This window comes from Aethalodelphis obliquidens, unplaced genomic scaffold (assembly GCF_003676395.1).
Source record: "Aethalodelphis obliquidens isolate GAN/ISIS:26980383/991018 unplaced genomic scaffold, ASM367639v1 scaffold9, whole genome shotgun sequence".
In the NCBI taxonomy this organism is placed as follows: domain Eukaryota; kingdom Metazoa; phylum Chordata; class Mammalia; order Artiodactyla; family Delphinidae; genus Aethalodelphis; species Aethalodelphis obliquidens.
The window spans coordinates 34,392,358-34,409,609 of record NW_020837953.1 but is presented as its reverse complement, the minus strand read 5'-3'; the positions used below and the strand labels follow the sequence as shown (position 1 = coordinate 34,409,609).

General features: G+C 49.6%; 1 protein-coding gene across 8 annotated transcripts; it reads right to left on the bottom strand.

Moving 5' to 3' along the window:
- Nucleotides 1-64: 64 nt before the first annotated feature.
- Nucleotides 65-16,835, bottom strand: HMGCL (3-hydroxy-3-methylglutaryl-CoA lyase). 8 transcript variants are annotated; one of them, XM_027109761.1, is made up of 9 exons: nucleotides 16,692-16,835; nucleotides 12,255-12,338; nucleotides 10,330-10,437; nucleotides 9,521-9,616; nucleotides 7,656-7,804; nucleotides 5,051-5,114; nucleotides 3,406-3,594; nucleotides 1,944-2,069; nucleotides 65-741 (listed from the first exon to the last, which is right to left on the bottom strand). In XM_027109761.1, exons 1-9 carry the CDS (start codon nucleotides 16,749-16,751, stop codon nucleotides 640-642), a joined length of 978 nt encoding a protein of 325 aa, XP_026965562.1. In that variant the 5' UTR covers nucleotides 16,752-16,835; the 3' UTR covers nucleotides 65-639. The 8 variants fall into 8 exon arrangements, with proteins under 8 accessions (XP_026965562.1, XP_026965564.1, XP_026965563.1 ...); XM_027109763.1 differs by having other exon boundaries at nucleotides 16,716-16,757; XM_027109762.1 differs by lacking the exon at nucleotides 16,692-16,835 and adding an exon at nucleotides 15,938-16,685.
- Between the last annotated feature and the right edge of the window lie 417 nt (nucleotides 16,836-17,252).

Sequence of the window (17,252 nt, the reverse complement as noted above, 5' to 3'; positions counted from 1 at the left end):
TGTTGAAAAGATGCTTTATTCCCTCTTCCCTATGTACACACATCTGTACAACAGAACACTGGAATGGTTATGTCATTAAACCTTTAATTACATAAGCTGCTTTCAACAATCATGTTCAAAGTGGAGATTTTCCAGAGGTGCTGGAGTTGGCAGGTGGCCACCACAGCTCAGCCCTCACCCCTTCACCAAATGCCCTCTGCCAGCTGAGGGAAAAATTCCTCCCTGCCCCTTTGCCCTACAAAGTCAGCGAGCGATGGCCCCGAGGATATGGCAGCATCAGGCTGTGCAGAGTGGCCAACTGGCAGGATTCACCCAGAGATGAGACTTGAGGATCAACCCAAGTCAGAGAATTGGGTTCCCAAGTGCCTTTAGGCATCCAACTCCTGGGCCTTTGGGTCCATGGTGAAGGGAGACCTCCAGCTGCCCAAGTCTCTTACTCATACTCAGGTCAGGCAGGGAGGGCCTGAGGCCAGGCAACTCCAGTCCACCTCCTTTCCGCCAGGAGAGATCTAGGTGCAGAGCTGGCAGTGAGGTGCCTACTCCTGTTGATTTCATTCCCATTTCCACATGCCCATCTGTGAGTCATCCACACATGTCCCTATTCCCACACAGTCCCCAGGGCTTTGGGGGGCAAGGGGCTCACAGTTTACAGGTAGCCTGAGCCACTTTGGAGCTGGTTCTTCTGTTCAGGGCTTGACAGATAAAGGCCCCAGCTTCCAGAAGCTTCTGGAGGTTCACACCCTTTGAGAAACAAGTTAGAGGATGCAGTAAGTCACGACATGCCCTCAACACCCAGGGAAACATCAGACTGGACAGAAAACTGTGTAAGGGTGAAGACAACCAGGCCCTTGTTCCTCTGACGACGGAATACCAGTTGCCTGTGAGGTGGTGTCCTCGTGGCATGTGGGGTTCTCCAGCTCCAGAGTCTAGCACAGGCCTGGCCCACCGTGGTCAAACACTGAATACTGAAGTAAGGACCGTGAGGCAGAGAGAAACAGGAGTAAAAACACCAATTAAGGGCTTCCCTGGTGGCATAGTGGATAAAAATCTGCCTGCCAGTGCAGGGGACACAGGTTCGATCCCTGGTCTGGGAAGATCCCACATGCCACGGAGTAACTAAGCCTGTGTGCCACAGCTACTGAGGCGGCGCTCTAGAGCCCGTGCTCCGCTACAAGAGAAGCCACCACAATGAGAAGCCCACGCACTGCAACGAAGAGTAGCCTCCGCTCTCCACAACTAGAGAAACCCTGCAACGTAACCCAACGCAGCCAAAAATAAATAAGTGAAAAATTAAAAAAAAAAAAAAACACCAACTAAAAGGGCCACACTGAAAACCTCTTGATAACAATAGCTATTTACTGATGTGTACTATCTGCTTAGCTCTGGGCCAAGCATTCCACATTTTCTTATCCTCATAATGACTCTGTGAGATAGGTGCTGTTATTATTCCCATTTCCTAGGCCCAGAGCTGTGAAGTAATCTGTCAGGTCACACAGCCTGTGAGTGACAGGACTAGGTTTTAAACCCAGTTCTGTCTAATCCAAAAGCACAGATGCTACACTGCTTCCAACCCACACTGAGGGCCCTTACTGACTCCGGCAGAGCCCTGGGGGGCTAATTCTGCCGCCCTCATTTTTCAGAGAACAAAACAAAGGTCCAGAGGAAACTGACTCGCTTCAGGTCATGGCTTTACCCTTTCAGGGCTCTTTCCCTACACCCCCGTGCCCCCTCACACTGAGGGCCTGCCTCCTCGTGGCCTCCATCTGCCACGCTGTTATCCCAAAACATATGACAGAACGGCCCTAATCCCTTGGCACCCTTCTCTTAACTGCACCAGCACCACCACAAAAACCCTGAACAAATCCAGCAGCTTCTGTCTTCCGGCTTTAGGCAGAGCTCTGGTCAGTTCAGGGCTGCCGCCACCGGGACGCAGGTGACATTACCGTGTGAACGCCCAAGCCGGCCAGCATGTAGACCAGGTCCTCGGTGGCCAAGTTTCCTGATGCTCCGTGTGCATAGGGACAGCCTCCCAGTCCCGCCACAGAAGAGTCCACGACACTCACTCCCATCTGCAAACAAGGATGGTGAAACATGGCTGTCACTGTGGGGACCAGAGCCTACAAAGCCGGTTCTTGTAAACCTACCATCTGCTGCCTGAAATTCTTTGGCTTATGATTCCGTCGACGTGAAAAGCCCACTGAAAGAAACTATTCCTCTTTTTAGTTCCTAAAACAGTGTGAGTCTTTTATGCTACACTGTTTCCTCTGCCAGGAATATCTACCCTCCTTCCTTTCATGGTCAACTCCTCACCTTCTCCTTCTCAGCCTAAAAGCCACCTCCTCAGAGGGGCCCTTCCCGATCACCGACCTAAACTAACCCTCTCCCACTGTTGAGGTTTCAGACCCCTGTGCTTACTGTGTTCACTCACCCCCGCTCCCACTCCCTCACCCCACATCAAGCCTCTAACCCCACAGGGGCCTATCCCATTTCTCTAGGTCAGTCGCCCCACTTTCCTAATATGACTGTTTCACTTTCTCCTCTCTCCTTAAACCTCAACTCTGAGAAAACAGACCCAGAAGGTAATAGAATCATCTGGCTTAAAGACATGAGCCTCAAGGAGGTAACATGAGAACTAGAAAGAGGGGAAAAAATGAGGTGGCCCCAGATTGCTCTAGCTAACCTAAAGACAACCGGCTGGACTCGGACTATCACTACAGCAAGGCAGCCTGTGGTCAGACACTCGGAAATTTCCGTCTAAGGGGCTGCTGGGCCATGGGACCCTCATTCTGGGCCAGCCCGCAAGAAGCAAGACTCAAAAGAAACCCAATCTGAGGTCTTAGTCCAATCTTTGGGGAACAGCATTAAAGGTTCTCCCTCTGAGTGACCTCTGCCTCCCTCCCTACTTCCTGCCCGCTCTCGCTACACACAGGCACACGCACGCGCACTCACAGCCCTGTGTGCTAGGGCGTGGCCGGGGCACCTGAGTCCTCCCTGACCCCACCTTAGTCTTACAATGCAGTGCTGCCTGGTCACCTTTCCGCTTCCCTTTTTCAACTGCTTAACTTTCGTGTCCTTCAGGCCTCCCCTGGCGAATCCTCCCTGGCCTCCCCAGCTGGGACTGGGGCCTTGCCGAGCCCCAGGCTTCCTCCCTGCGTGGCATCTGTCACAGTGCATTAGGACTGTCACCTGATTCTCGACTGTCTCTCCTAACAGACAGATGCAGGCACTTTTAGGGCAGGGTCACGTGTTTGTGTCCGCCATGGCCAGCCCGCGGCCTGGCACACAGGTGTGGGCCTTCAGCACAGTGAACGCTTGCTGAAAGAATAAACGAAACATAGCTGTCCTGCCACCATACCCTTCGGGAGAATGGACATGTGCCTCTACTCTGGGACATGCCCTGATTACCTGCAGGGCCATCAAGGTGTTGGCCAGGGCCTGGCCATAGGTGTCATGGCAGTGGACAGCCAGGGCAGCCACTGGCACCTCATGCATGACAGCAGACAGCATATCCTTCATGGTCCCAGGGGTGCCCACGCCAATGGTGTCTCCCAGAGAGATCTCATAGCAGCCCACCGAGTACATCTTCTTGGCAACCTGGGGAAACAAGCAGGCGCTTGGAGGACCCCAGATTCCTCAAGCCAGGGGTCCTTAGCCTACGCAGAACACCTCCACGTGTGAGACGCTAAATTCCTACCAGACCACAGACTCCTTACAACTTTATGCGTGGGAATGACGATCCTCCTTCTACTCGTCAGGAGACTGGGACGTAAGGAGCAAAGCTGGCCACTGGGCGCGGGCCCTGGGGCCCCAACCCCTGTGCTTTCCTCCTGTGCGTGCTTCAAACTCCATCCAGTCCTCCACTTAACCACCTTCACACACTGTGTCAGACCCAGGGACCAGAATCAGTAGAATTGATTCCTTTCGCGTAGCTCTATCCTTGGTAGGAAGATGTGTGAAATCATGGGTCTGGGGTGCTAGTTATATATTTTTAAGAGAAGTACATAACTATTAAAATTTTTAGAAGCGCATTTGTCAACCCCTAAAATCACTGCAAAACCAGAGCAGTATATGCCCCACCTGAGGAGACGCTGCTCCACACTGCTGTGCTGGAGAAGGGGGAGGAAGGCGGAGGTGGGGTCAGGGACGTGGTGATACTCAACGGTGGTCTGATGGATAAAGAAATCGGTGAGCCCCCTCCGCGACTGCCCATGTGGGCAGAATGACAAGGAGCCATGGCAGCCAGTGGGCGGCAGAGGGTGCAGCAGAAGCGGCAGGCTCGGGAGTGACGTGATGCTGAAGTGAAACCCCAGTTCCGCTGCTCACTAGCTATGGGACCTTGGCAATGGACCTAACTTTCCTGAGCTTCAATTTCTGCTTCTGAAAAACAGTGACGAGCCTTTGCAGGGATACAGGGAGGACTGGCGGCAACAGAAGGCTGAGATTCTGGACGACAGCAGCCACTCTCAATAAGCAGTTGCTACTGTTAGCAATGCTCATTTCCGGGTGCTACCTGGTGTGTGGGAAGAGCAAGAGGGCTTTAGAGGTACGCAGATGGGAGTTGAGACCTGGTTTCACCATTTGCAACCTGCATGGCAAGTTAGTCTGTTTCCTCAACTGTAAAATGGAATAACAATAACACCAAATTTGCTGGGTGCTTTTGAGGACAAAATGACATAAGTTCTTGGGCTGTTCAAGTTCATTTCCCGCTCTGTGTTATTCTCAGAGGATGTCAATGGCCTCTCCAACCACTACAAGGAACCCCTCTGCAGAGGATTCTCACCTCACATCACCTGTCCACTGACCAGACTGGAAACTGAGTCAGGGGCTTTCACCCTGGGGTAGAGGGCAGGGGCTTCGGAGACTTCATGCCAGGCTAGGAGGTGGCCCTCCAGGGGTGAGCACAGGGCTGTGCTCTCAGAGGGGCTTAATGAAGGAGCTGGGCAAAGAAATGAAATCCGTGACCCACCATGAAAGTGTGGCGAGAGCAACCTATGCACTCAGGGGCAGGCACGGGAGCCAACGTTCAAGAAATCCACCCCCACACACACACCTCAGCTACTTTAGCCGGGGAGATCTTCCCTTCGTAGGGGCATCCGAGCACACAGGAGACGTACCTGTGGGAAAACAGGGAGGATTGGTGTCAATGCCCCCGGGCTCTTTGGCCAGCAGAGCTGGGGCAGGGTGGCTGCTTGACACACATCCCTGGTTAGCCTGCACCCAAACCTGAAGCCAGGTGGGAGGCCACGGGCCTGGCTGAGAGGCTAACTCAATGCCGGCGAGTGGGCGAAGGCAGTGCTGCTCAGTGCCAGGAGCGGGCAGTGCAGCGCCACAGCAGGGAGGGCAAGAAACTAACAGGCCTGTAGTTCAGGAAGCAGGCGACACACAGAGAGGCAGCCAGGCAACCAAGGGGGAGGAGAAGCTAAAGAGGGCACTATGGGCAGCCAGCGGAGCCGCATGGAGTGGGGCCATGCTCGGGAGAGGACTAAGGACGGGTGAAAGCAAAGCGGGAACGAAAAAGCTGGGCCAGCCGAGGGCCAAGGGACCGGCTGCTCCGGCTGAGTGGCCAGAGGGTTCAAACACTCATTTATTCAACTGATATATACCGAGCTGCCCACAGTGTGCCAGGCACTGGGGAAGCGCAGTGAGCAAGACTGAAAAGATCCCCACCGCCACGGAGCTTAAGGTTTCAGGTAGGGAGACAGAGATAAAAGAGTGATCTAGGGCTTCCCTGGTGGTGCAGTGGTTGGGAGTCCGCCTGCCGATGCAGGGGACACGGGTTCGTGCCCCGGTCCGGGAAGATCCCACATCCTGCAGAGCGGCTGGGCCCGTGAGCCATGGCCGCTGAGCCTGCGCGTCCGGAGCCTGTGCTCCGCAACGGGAGAGGCCACAGGGGTGAGAGGCCCGTGTACAGCAAACAAACAAACAAACAAACAGTTTAATAAGGGAAGGACATAATCTCAAAAAGTGACGTGCTATGAAGGAAAGACAAGGGAAGTGTGACAGGAGCAACCAGAGGAGGCCAACAACAGTAGGATGGCCCAGGAAGACCTCTGTGAGGACGCGAAGCTGGAGCTGAGATGGGGGGAGAGCCGTGTTCCGGGCAGAGAGAAGAACCAGCGTAGAGTCCCTGAGACCGAAGAGTAGGTGTGTTCAAGACACAGAACAAAGGACAAAACAGCTGAGGTATGGGCAGCAAGGGGCAAAGAAGTACAACATGAGGTTGGAGAGGAGGCCACCGGCCTGATCGTGGGGTCTTGCGAGTTACGGTGAGGAGTCTGGATCTTGGGTGTAGCCAGTTTCTATGTCCACCCACCCATTCAGGCTGAGGCTCCATTAAAACCTTTTAGAGTCTTACAAAGTACTCTGCATATTATGAGGCATAATAAATGTCTGCTGGATAAATACATTTCAGACTCAAACATCTCAGTGTATTTTTCCATCTTAATCCTTCTTCTTACTCTCCAATCACTGCTGAGCACAGAAAAGCTAAAGGAATACTGAGGAAAGAGCACAGGCTTGGGAGTCAGGAAGACCTGACATGCCCTTGCTTCCCCATCCATCTATCCGCCCGTCGGTTCCTGAGCACCTACTATGTGCTAGGCCCAGAGCTGGGAGAGGGAGTACAGCAGGGACTGAGGTGGGCTCTGCCCTCACGGAGAGCAGAGTCTAGTGGGGGATGGGAGGCAGAGGAGAATTTAACAAGCAGGTAAGTGCTTTGTTAGAGGATGTTCAGGGGACTCTGGGAGCCCAGAGGAGGGACACCAACTCCACCTAAGGGAAGAGAAAGCTTCGTGGAGAAACTGGCATCCATGAGAGGACCTGAGATGAGCAGGAGTTAGCCCTGACAAGTAGGATGTAGAAGGAAGAGTGTCCTGAGTCTACAGAAAGCATGTGCAAAGGCCCAGAGGCAGGAGAGAACTGGGCCATGTGACAAATGGAAAGAAATTCCAGCTGGCTGGAATGCAGTGTGCTGAGGAAGCAGGGCCAGAAGAGGGATGTGAGCTGCAGAGAGTGACGTGAGCTGCAGAGAGTGACAGGGGCTGAAAAACGCAGGGGCTTGTAAACCACGTTGAAAAGTCTGGAGTTGATGAGTCACTGACAGGTTTTTAACCAGGGAGTGATGTGATCAGATGTGTACTTCTGAAACAGCATTCTGGCTGCAGTTTGTTGTGTGATCTTACAGCAGACTCTTCATCCTTCCTGAGCCTCAGTTTTGTCATCTGGAAGTGGGGACAGAGGCCTCCTTGCTGGGCGATTGTGAGGCTACAATTAGATAATACATGGACAACGCCTGTCACTACTGCTATTAAAGACGTGATGTCGGAGATGTCTTAGAGGCCGAGGGGATTCCTCAGGGATGTGTGAAGAGTTGGTGGTGGAGCCAGGATTAAACTGACCTCCACAAACCCTGTTTAGTGTCTGTCCTGCTAGATTCCTCTGGTGAACTGACCCAAAAATCAGGTTTGGAGAAAGCACTTGCCAGGATTTCTTCCGACCAAATTTACTTGGGAAAAGATGTCTGGGTGTGGAGCTTGGGTTGCCTGCACCCAGGATAAGGAGTCTGTGAGGCATGGTCACTGGAGTTAGAGCCTGGCCCTATTCCAGAATGGTACTGAGGAAATAAAGAGAGGCAGCACCAATGTGGTCAGACTCACCCCCGCACAGGGATACTGGCTGCCCGAGCTGCCTTCAAGATTTCGTCAAACCGCTGCACACTCTCATCTATGGAGCAGTTGATGTTCTTCTTGCTGAAGAGCTCGGAGGCAGCTCCAAAGACAGCCACTTCCTTGGCTCCGGCAGCAACCTGCCAACGGCCAGGTGGATTCCTTTCAGCATTTTTCTCTTCAAGGAATACCCACACAGAGTGGCAAAAACCTTTGTCTAATGGTGAATTTTATGATATATGAATATTATAAGTTGATCTGTGTCCTTCCCAAAGACATGTTGAAATGCTGACCCCCAGTACCTCAGAACGTGTCCTTGTTTGGCAATAGGGTCACTGTAGATGTAATTAGCTAAGATGAAGTCATATTAGTCCCTCTTCCCTTATATGATTGCGCCCATGTGAAGACAGACACAGAGGAAAGGCCAGCGAGGGGGAAGCAGATACTGGAGTGACGCACCTAAAAGCGGAGGAACACTGAGGATTGCCAATCATCACCAGAAACTAGGAGAGAGGCGTGGAAAGATTCTCTCTGAGACCTCAGAGGAACCAACCTGGGCTTCCCTGGTGGCGCAGTGGTTAAGAATACACCTGCCAACGCAGGGTACACAGGTTCGAGCCCTGGTCCGGGAAGATCCCACATGCCACAGAGCAACTAAGACCGTGAGCCACAACTACTGAGCCTGCACTTTAGAGCCCCCAAGCCACAACTACTGAGCCCACACACCTAGAGCCCGTGAGCCAAAACTACTGAGCCCACATGCCTAGAGCCCATGGTCTGCAACAAGAGAAGCCACCATAATGAGAAGCCTGCGCACCAGAACAGAGAGTAGTCCCTGCTCGCCGCAACTAGAGAAAGCCCACGCACAGCAACGAAGACCCAACACAACCAAAAATAAATACATAAATAAATTAAAAAAAAAAAGAAGGAACCAACCCTACTGACACCTTGATTTAGGACTTCTAGCCTCCAGAACTGTGAGAGAATACATTTCTATTGTTTTAAGCCACCTAGTTTTTCCATATTTTATAATGGCAGCCCTAGGAAGTTAATACAGTGAATTATATCTCAATAAAAAAGAAGCCTTGGCCTTCCCCAAGAACCAACACTGCTGCTGCAGTCACCATCCTGGAAGTCACTCTTTTTTTTTTTTTTTTTTTGCGGTACGCGGGCCTCTCACTGTTGTGGCCTCTCCCGTTGCAGAGCACAGGCTCCGGACGCGTAGGCTCAGCGGCCATGGCTCACGGGCCCAGCCGCTCCGTGGCATGTGGGATCCTCCCAGACCGGGGCACAAACCCGTGTTCCCTGCATTGGCAGGCGGACTCTCAACCACTGCGCCACCAGGGAAGCCCTGGAAGTCACTCTTAAAAGAAGCTTTTTGCCTAAATTCGGAATCAACATCTCCAATGACGTTCTCATGTAAAATTATAAGCAAGTTGACAGATACTAGCAACCACCTTTAACTCTTGTGGAGAGCTCAATCACCTTTCTTTAAAGAGGAGATGGGCAACAACAACAAGAGCTAACGTTTATTAAGCACTTATCTTCTACCAGGCGCTTACTAAGCAACTCATGTGCATCCTATCTTCTGAAATCCTCACAATGTTAGGTACCATCACTAACCTTATTTTATAGGCAGAACCTGAGGCTCAGAGAGGTTTGGCAGCTTGTCAAGATCAGAGAGCTGGGAGTGGCGGTGCCAGGACTGCCCCCAGGTCTGTCTGACGGTGCCCATTACTGCTGGAGACAAGTCATTCAGACAGAAATCCTGGGACAGGGACTGAGCCCAGGGACAAGACAGAGGCCAATGCCATCAATCTCATTTCAGGGGCCCCCACCAAAAACAGGTCTCTTACCGCTGCCTGGAAGCCTTTGAAATTTGGGGTCAGCACTGGGTAGCTGATGCCGGGAAATTTCTGGATGCCCTTCATGACTTCAGCGTGGTCAGCCATCTGAGAGCCAAAGGAGACACTGCCAAGTCACCACCAAGGGCAGGCAGAGTTCAGGTAGAGAAAAACGTTTTAGCACAAAATCTCTGTTCTCCAGGACCCTTGCAGAATGAGTCCTTTTGCAGAGCTGAGTCTCCCCAACGCTCTTACTGTTTGTTTGACTGCTGATGAGCGAGAAGGCTCCTTGGCCTGGGTGAGATCCCCAGTCTCTCCATATGGCTAACACTGTCAACTCGACATAAGGAGCAACAGCAGCAATGGTACTTGTAGCCATTTGCTGAGAATGTGCTCCGAGCCCGGCACTGTGCTCAGTGCCATGTAACTCAGTTGGAACAGGATCTTTCTTCCCACTTGACTATCTCTGTGAAGCAGGAGTCGTCAGTCTTTCCCCTTCACAAACGCAGAAGCCACACCTCTAGACAGGCCTAGAGATTCTAGACTTCTTAGAGCCAGAAGAGACCTGAGAGGTCATCTTGAAGCTGGAGAGGGGAAGGCCTCACCAAGCTCACCATGCAAGTCGGGGCAGGGCCAAGACTGAATCCAAGCCACCTGCCTCCCGGGGCATGCTCTTTTGCTGCACATGCTACTGTGAAGCACAGAGAGCTCTCAAAGCCAGAGACCTGGAAACCTACGTTCCTGACTTCTACTGACTTGCAGGGCAAGTGCAAAACTTTACATCCCTCTCATCTGAGACATGCCTGAGGGCTGGGGCTCACCTGGGGAACCCATTTGGGAGACACAAAGCTGGTGGCTTCTATAACAGGGAGTCCTGCTTCGGAAAGCATGTCTATCAGTTTGATTTTCATTGGAGTAGGTATGATATTCTGTAATGCAGAGAAAAACCAGAAGAGACAGGTTGGCAAAGTCAGTAATAAAATGGTCTCAGAATACAGCCTGTTAGTTCAAAGCTCTTACTACAGCAAGCACTTCACGATCTCAACTTTCAAACACTATCATGAATTCACATGTAATCCTGGCCAACAGGTGCAGAACAAGGCTTGTCTTCGAATTCTACAGATAGCATTTTGCAGTGGAAGCAGTTTCTCACTTGAAAATGAGTTAATACTGACATGGAGACAATATTTTCCTGTCATACAGGCTTTTAAACTAAATTTTTGTTGCTTTATGACCCCATCATAAACAAAGTGCCATGGCCTGGAAGGGCAGAGATGACTAACCTTCTGGGTCCTATGAGATGTGGCCTCCAAAGGGTCACACCATCCCCTTCTGTCTCTCAGCTGGCACAGGAGCTCATCCTCACATGATCAGCCTACTGCTTCTCTGTCCCTCACCATGTCTAGCTGCTCACCAGACTCTGTGGACTCCTATCTCCAAATCTACCATCATTATCCCATGTATGTTATGGCATGGTCACAGTCACTCTACCAATTCCTCCCACACAGGAATCCTTCTAAAACGCAGTCTCCATTATCTCACTCTCCTGCTCAAAAGCCTTCCATGGCTCCCTAGTACTTACAGGATTAGGTAAAAAATCCTAAAAACTCCAAGTCCTTCTCGCCAGGCCCTTCCACCCCCAATTTCTCTCCCACTGCTTTAATTTAATCTATTCCACAAGTAATTTTTGAGAGCCTTCTATGTTCCAAGGATTGTGCTAGGAGCTACAGATACGGCGGTGAGCAGAACAGACATGATCCTGTCCTCAGAGAGCTTATAGCTTATTGTTTCCAACCAACACTCACTATTAAAGGTAGGCTGATCATGCTTTAAAAAAAAATTTTTTTAAAGAGGTTTTCTTATTGAAAAAATAATTAATACATGATTATTTCAGAAAAACATCCCAAAAACAAAAGAAAACCACCCTTAAAACCTCCCAGAGATAACACTCTTAATACCCTGACAGGTAACTTTCTAGATCTGTGCAGTCTAGTACATTAGACATGAGCCATACGTGGCTATTTAAATTTTAATTAATTAAAATTACATTAAAAAATTCAATTCCCAGCCACACTAGTCACATTTCAAGTGCTCAACAGCTACAAGTGTCTAGTGGCTACTGTACGGGACAGCTCAAGCCTAGAACACTTCTGTCTTCACAGGAAGTTCTACTGGACAGCACTGTTCTATGATCCTTTTCTAGGCAGGTGCTCCCACACATATATAAACTTTTTTGTTTCTTACACAAAAGTATAAGATTAAATATATATATATATATAGACACTATCTTATAATCTGATTACATCTTAATATACTCCTATATTATTAACGGCTTCACAATATTCCATTTTATGAAGTCATTAATGTATTTGAGTTATCTTTCCTCCTACTGAACATTTAGGTTGTTTCCAACTGTTCTGCTGTTACAACAGAGTTTTAAGGAACATCCGCAAGGCTAAATCTTTGCATGTGACTTTCATGACTTCCTTTGGACAAATCCCCTTATGTGCAATTGCTGGATCAAAGGCACGCCCTCACCTTCCCTCTGCGCTCCCGCAGCACTTACCGTCCCCCCCAACCCCCACAGGGCCTTAAGGTGGACCCGGGGTCACAACACTTGTGGCTGAACTGTCACAGGTGCCTGCCTGGCCTCCCCAACCCGGCCCTAAGTTGGGTATAGTTCTGCACCCCCCACATGGAACTCTCGAAGCCTGCAAAAACTTTTTTGGTTGATTTCCAGCCTTACCTTTTCATTTTGTAGTCCGTCTCGGGGACCAACTTCCACAATTTTCACTTGCTTTGGGAAAGTATCCACAGATGAGGTGCTAACCTTCGGTTTAAAAGAGGAAACAAAAAGTAACAGGAGGAAATTGTCACAATTCTCCAGGGGGGCAAATCTGAAAGAATGTATCCATCTTCACTAATACTGAGACAAGAAGCAATATTTCTCACCCTTTAATTCACATTTGCTCTGTTTTAGAATCAAGAACAACAAAAAAAATTCACTTAGAAACAGGAATAGAATAAGACAGCAGTCCCCAACCTTGTTGGCACAAGGGAGTGGTTTCGTGGAAGACAATTTTTCCACGGACTGTGTGTGGGGGGGAGGGGATGGTTTCGGGACGATTCAAGCACATTACATTTATTGTGCACTTTATTTCTATTATTACATTGTAATATATACTGAAATAATTATGCAACTCATCGTAATGCAGAATCAGTGGGATCTCTGAGCTTGTTTTCCTGCAACTAGATGGTCCCATCTGGGGGCGATGGGAGACAGTGACACTTGAAGTGTGTGGCTTATGTCCAGTCTACTCCATAAGATGCAGTTTGTCACTTGCCACTCACTGATAGGGTTTTGATATGAGTCTGCAAGCAACTGATTTATTATGGTCTCTGTGCACTCAAACCTCTCTGCTAATGATAATCTGTATTTGCAGCTGCTCCCCAGTGCTAGCATCACCGCCTCAGCTCCACATCAGATCATCAGGCATTAGATTCTCACAAGGAGCGAGCAACCTAGATCCCTCGCATGTGCAGTTCACAGTAGGGCTCGCGCTCCTGTAAGAATCTAATGCTGCCGCTGATCTGACAGGAGGCGGAGCTCAGGCGGTAATGGGAGTGATTCGGAGCGGCAGATGAAGCTTCGCTCACTTGCCCACCGCTCACCTCCTGCTGTGCGGCCTGGTTCCTAACAGGCCACAGACCGATGCTGGTCCATGGCCCGAGGGTTGGGGACCTCTGGAGTAAATGATTCATGCTCCCAGTACAGGGCCATTTCCAACTCTCCTTTAGTCTAGACCCATTTCCAACCACCTGACAGTTGAGCATTTAGGTTTTTATTTTTTTTAATTATTTTTTTAAAATATTTATTTAGTTGGTTGCACTGGGTCTTAGTTGTGGCTCACCGGCTCCTTAGTTACGGCATATGGGCTCCTTAGTTGCGGCATGCATGTGGGATCTAGTTCCCTGACCAAGGATCGAACCCGGGCCACCCTGCATTGGGAGTGCAGAGTCTTAACCACTGCACCACCAGGGAAGTCCCTAGGTTTTTTTAAACAAACCCATTTGTGCTCTCAAACACAGATGTCCCTAAACAGAACTTTAATTACTCCTAAAGCCCAGTCCGACTTGAGTCTTCCTATCTCAGGAGGAAGCATCACATACACCCTGTTGCCTAAGCCAGAAACTTGACTCATTCCTTCCCCACTCACCATAGCCTATAAGATTCTTCTCATCTGACTCCTGCCAATCTCCGAGAACTCATTACTGGTTCCTACTGTTCTGCACTCACCCCTCAGATGGGTCACTATACTCCAGACCCACCAGCCTTTCTCCCATAGCAGGGCCTCAGGGCTTACAGTTCCTCTGCCCAGGATGCTCTTCACCTGGCCCTTCCCACATCTGGCTCCCTCTCATCTTTCAGTCATAGATAGGCCCCTCTGACTACCCTTTGTAAAGCTGCCAATCCCCTCACCCTCATTATTTTCTATTTCAGGACTATAATGACTCCCTTGAGAGCACTGCAAATAATGCCTGCTCAATGATTCCTCCAGTAGAATGTATGCTCTATGAGCGACTCTGTCGTAACCTCCACTTCCTCTCACGTTTGACACTGTGCTTGGCACAAAGGAGGCACTCATTAAATAGTTATTAAAACAACAGATAAATGCATGAAGGGCATACCTGCCCCAGAGGAGGGCAACTACTGAGTGTGGTGAGAAGCAGTCTTGGCCTTTGTGGGGTTGTGGGGATGGACGGGGCTCTGTTCTCTTATAATCATAGGCTGGGTGATGACAAGGAGAGTGAGTCTGAGAGGAGATAAAACCTTCAGCAGTTGAAGACATTAAAAAAAGGCCCCGAGTCTCCTCTGTGTAAAGTCTGTCCTATATAAAGTCCTCTATGGGAAATCTCCCCCTCCCCACCACCACAGAGTAATACAAGGCTTTTTTCCCCTCTTTCCTCTATTCTTCTTAGTACTACTTAATACTGTTTAAATTAATTACATTTTACCAGATTTGCTCTGGATAAACATATTGCAATGGGGCAAGGGGCGAGGGGTACTGGGAATCTGACAAGGATCCCAAATTCCTGAAACCCTTAAGGAAGGAAATATTCCCAGCTATGAATCAGCTGGAACTTACACAACTCACCTGAATTGGCTTTGGTTTTAGCCAGTAAAGCTTCCTAGAGACTAAGGTGATGAGCCACTGAATTTCAGGATGTCAATAGGCTAGGTTAGAAGGTCCCTGCAAGCTGAATATCCCTCCAAAAGGTATGTTGAGCCTCTGCTGGTATATTACCCTAAAAGGATCGCACTGGAATGTAAGCTCCATGAGGCAGGGACTTTGTTTTATTCATTGTTATGTTTCCAAGGCCTTGCTACCTAATATGGGCTCAATAAATAACCAGTGAATGTTGTTGAAAGAATGTAAAACCTGTTTCCAAGTTCCTTTTATGACAAAAGAATAAACTCAATTCTACTTCCTTCCCCATAACAACACTTCATACTAACAACAAAACAAGCATTTACTATTATTGAAGCATTTACTATTTGCCAGGCACTTAAAAGAGCCTTTTACATATTAACCCATATTATCCTCTCAACAACCTTATTAGGTAGGAACTATTATAATCCCCATTTTACTGTGAGAAATCTGAAGTCCAAGGAGATTAAGTAATTTTCCCAAGGTCACATGGTTAGCTAGTCACTGAGCTCATATCTGAACCCAGCAGTGTGGATCTAGAGCCTATGCTCTTAACCCCTAGGCCATGTTGCCTCTGCCACCCTTCGGTACCCCCCCCAGTCTTCTCTCGCCTTGGTTAAACACCCAATTCATTCCCTCTGTAAAGTTCTGCATAGAAATAATCCCCTCTAACCACACAAATCCTGGGCCACAGCCTCCTGAGCTATGATATGGTACCTTTATCAACAGCTAAAACTGACTAAAGCCCAGTGCTAACTTCCAGACATCAGCACCTCATTTAGTCCCTACATGACGGGAACTATCACTATTCCAATTCCATAGAGGAGGAAACAGCCTCAGAAAACCCAAATCACACAGGTAGGAAGTGAGGAAGTTTGGATTTAACCGTCTGGTTCTGACATCAAGTCTGTGCAAGTTACCCCATGGAGGGAGGGCCTACTACCAGCATTTCATTTCACCAGGAATTTTTTCAAATCACATTTACATCCACCATCTCATTTAATTTTCTTAACTTTTCAAGCTGGATTTACTGGATTTATTTGCAATTAGCAATCGGTGGGGGAAGGTGGTCTAGTAGGCACTGAAGTGGTTTTTCTGAGAGGGGCCCCTACTGCCAAGGCAGTGTAATTTTTACCAGTTTAAACTCCTCCTAAACTCTAAGGCAACAACTGAGCAATCACTTACTAAGAGCTAGAACAATGTTAAATGCTTTACTTACGTTTTCCTTAATCTCCAAACCAACCCTGAGGTAATCTTTTCTCATGTCATAGATCAAGAAAACCAGGGTTTAGAGACCTGTCACTCAACCGCAAAAGTGGCTTCAGTACCACTGGGACATCTCAGCTCGAGCTTTACCCAACACAATGTATTCAACCCTTTATACAATTAGGTCTCCTACACTTTCCTTCCACTCACTGAGCATGGGCGAGAGGTGGAAACACCAGGATCAAACTGGCCCAAAGTACAATTCCAAGGGAATCACAACTGGCCACACGCGATCTAAGTCCTGCTCAGCACGCTGGGATAGCTCGCCAAGCGTCCCCAAATGCAACAAGAGCTGGAAATGGAGACGGACGGAGGGGGATGACCTGGGTTTCTCCACTCGAACTGGCAGGGTAATCATGATTTTCCTTAATGAGGGACTTGGGGAAGTCTGAAGCTCAGTTACAGGGAGACAGATGCCAGGGTCACCAGAAAGAGCCTTGGCCAGGGAATGAGGACGCCTGGGATGGCGACCCAGGTCTCCACGACCCGGGCGAGTCGCTCCCCATCTCTGGGCCTCAGTTTCCCCATGCCCCTCAAGGGATTTGGACGAGTCAGAGAGGGTCCAAGATTCCAAAGCCCTCCCAACCCTCCTGGCCTGATGAGCTGTCCGGCTTCGCCTCTCAGAGAGCAGCCGCTATGGGCCAAGCCCCCGACCCTGACCATCACGGTGCCTTCAGGACCGCCCCTGGGCGGGCCGGGACACTTACAGCCCGGAGGGACGCCAAGCCCACCAGTCTCCACAGGGGCGCCTTCTTCACTGTCGCCATCTTCACCCAGCTTCCCCGGCGGCAGCCCAGCGGAGCCCCACGTGACCACCGACAGCCAGGTGGGCGGGGCCCCGCCTGTGGGGCGGGGCCGCTGGAGCGCCGTGATGACGCCCTACGCTGGCTCCGTGCCCAGTCTGTCTACGTTTTTATTTCTTCTGGGCAGTGCTTCCCTAGCCGTTATTTATGCGCGCCCTTTGTGTACCAGACGAAGTGAGGCGCTAGGACTATAAAGATGAACAAAAATTAACCAAAGTCTCTGACTTAATGGGTTTGTAGTCTGGGAGATGTGGGAAGACAGATATTAACAGTCACACGAATAGTTGTAGAATTACCTTCCACATTAATAAGATGAAGCATTACTATTTGCCACGCACTGTTCTGAGTTATTTGCATGTATTAACTAATTCATCACGATCTTCAGGACTTAAATGCAGGCAGTCGACTCCAGAGAGAGAAGCATCCTTTGATTGAAGAATGAGTAAAATTTACCCAGGTGAAGAG

Bases quoted from the DNA above. Each gene is read 5' to 3' on its own strand.
- HMGCL (XM_027109761.1), bottom strand. From the start codon at position 16,751: ATGGCGACAGTGAAGAAGGCGCCCCTGTGGAGACTGGTGGGCTTGGCG. The intron at 7,805-9,520 runs GTAAGAGACCTG...GGCCGTTGGCAG, and splicing joins TCAAAGGCTTCCAGGCAGCG to GTTGCTGCCGGAGCCAAGGA. The intron at 2,070-3,405 runs GTAATCAGGGCA...CCTTGTTTGCAG, and splicing joins ACACCTTGATGGCCCTGCAG to ATGGGAGTGAGTGTCGTGGA.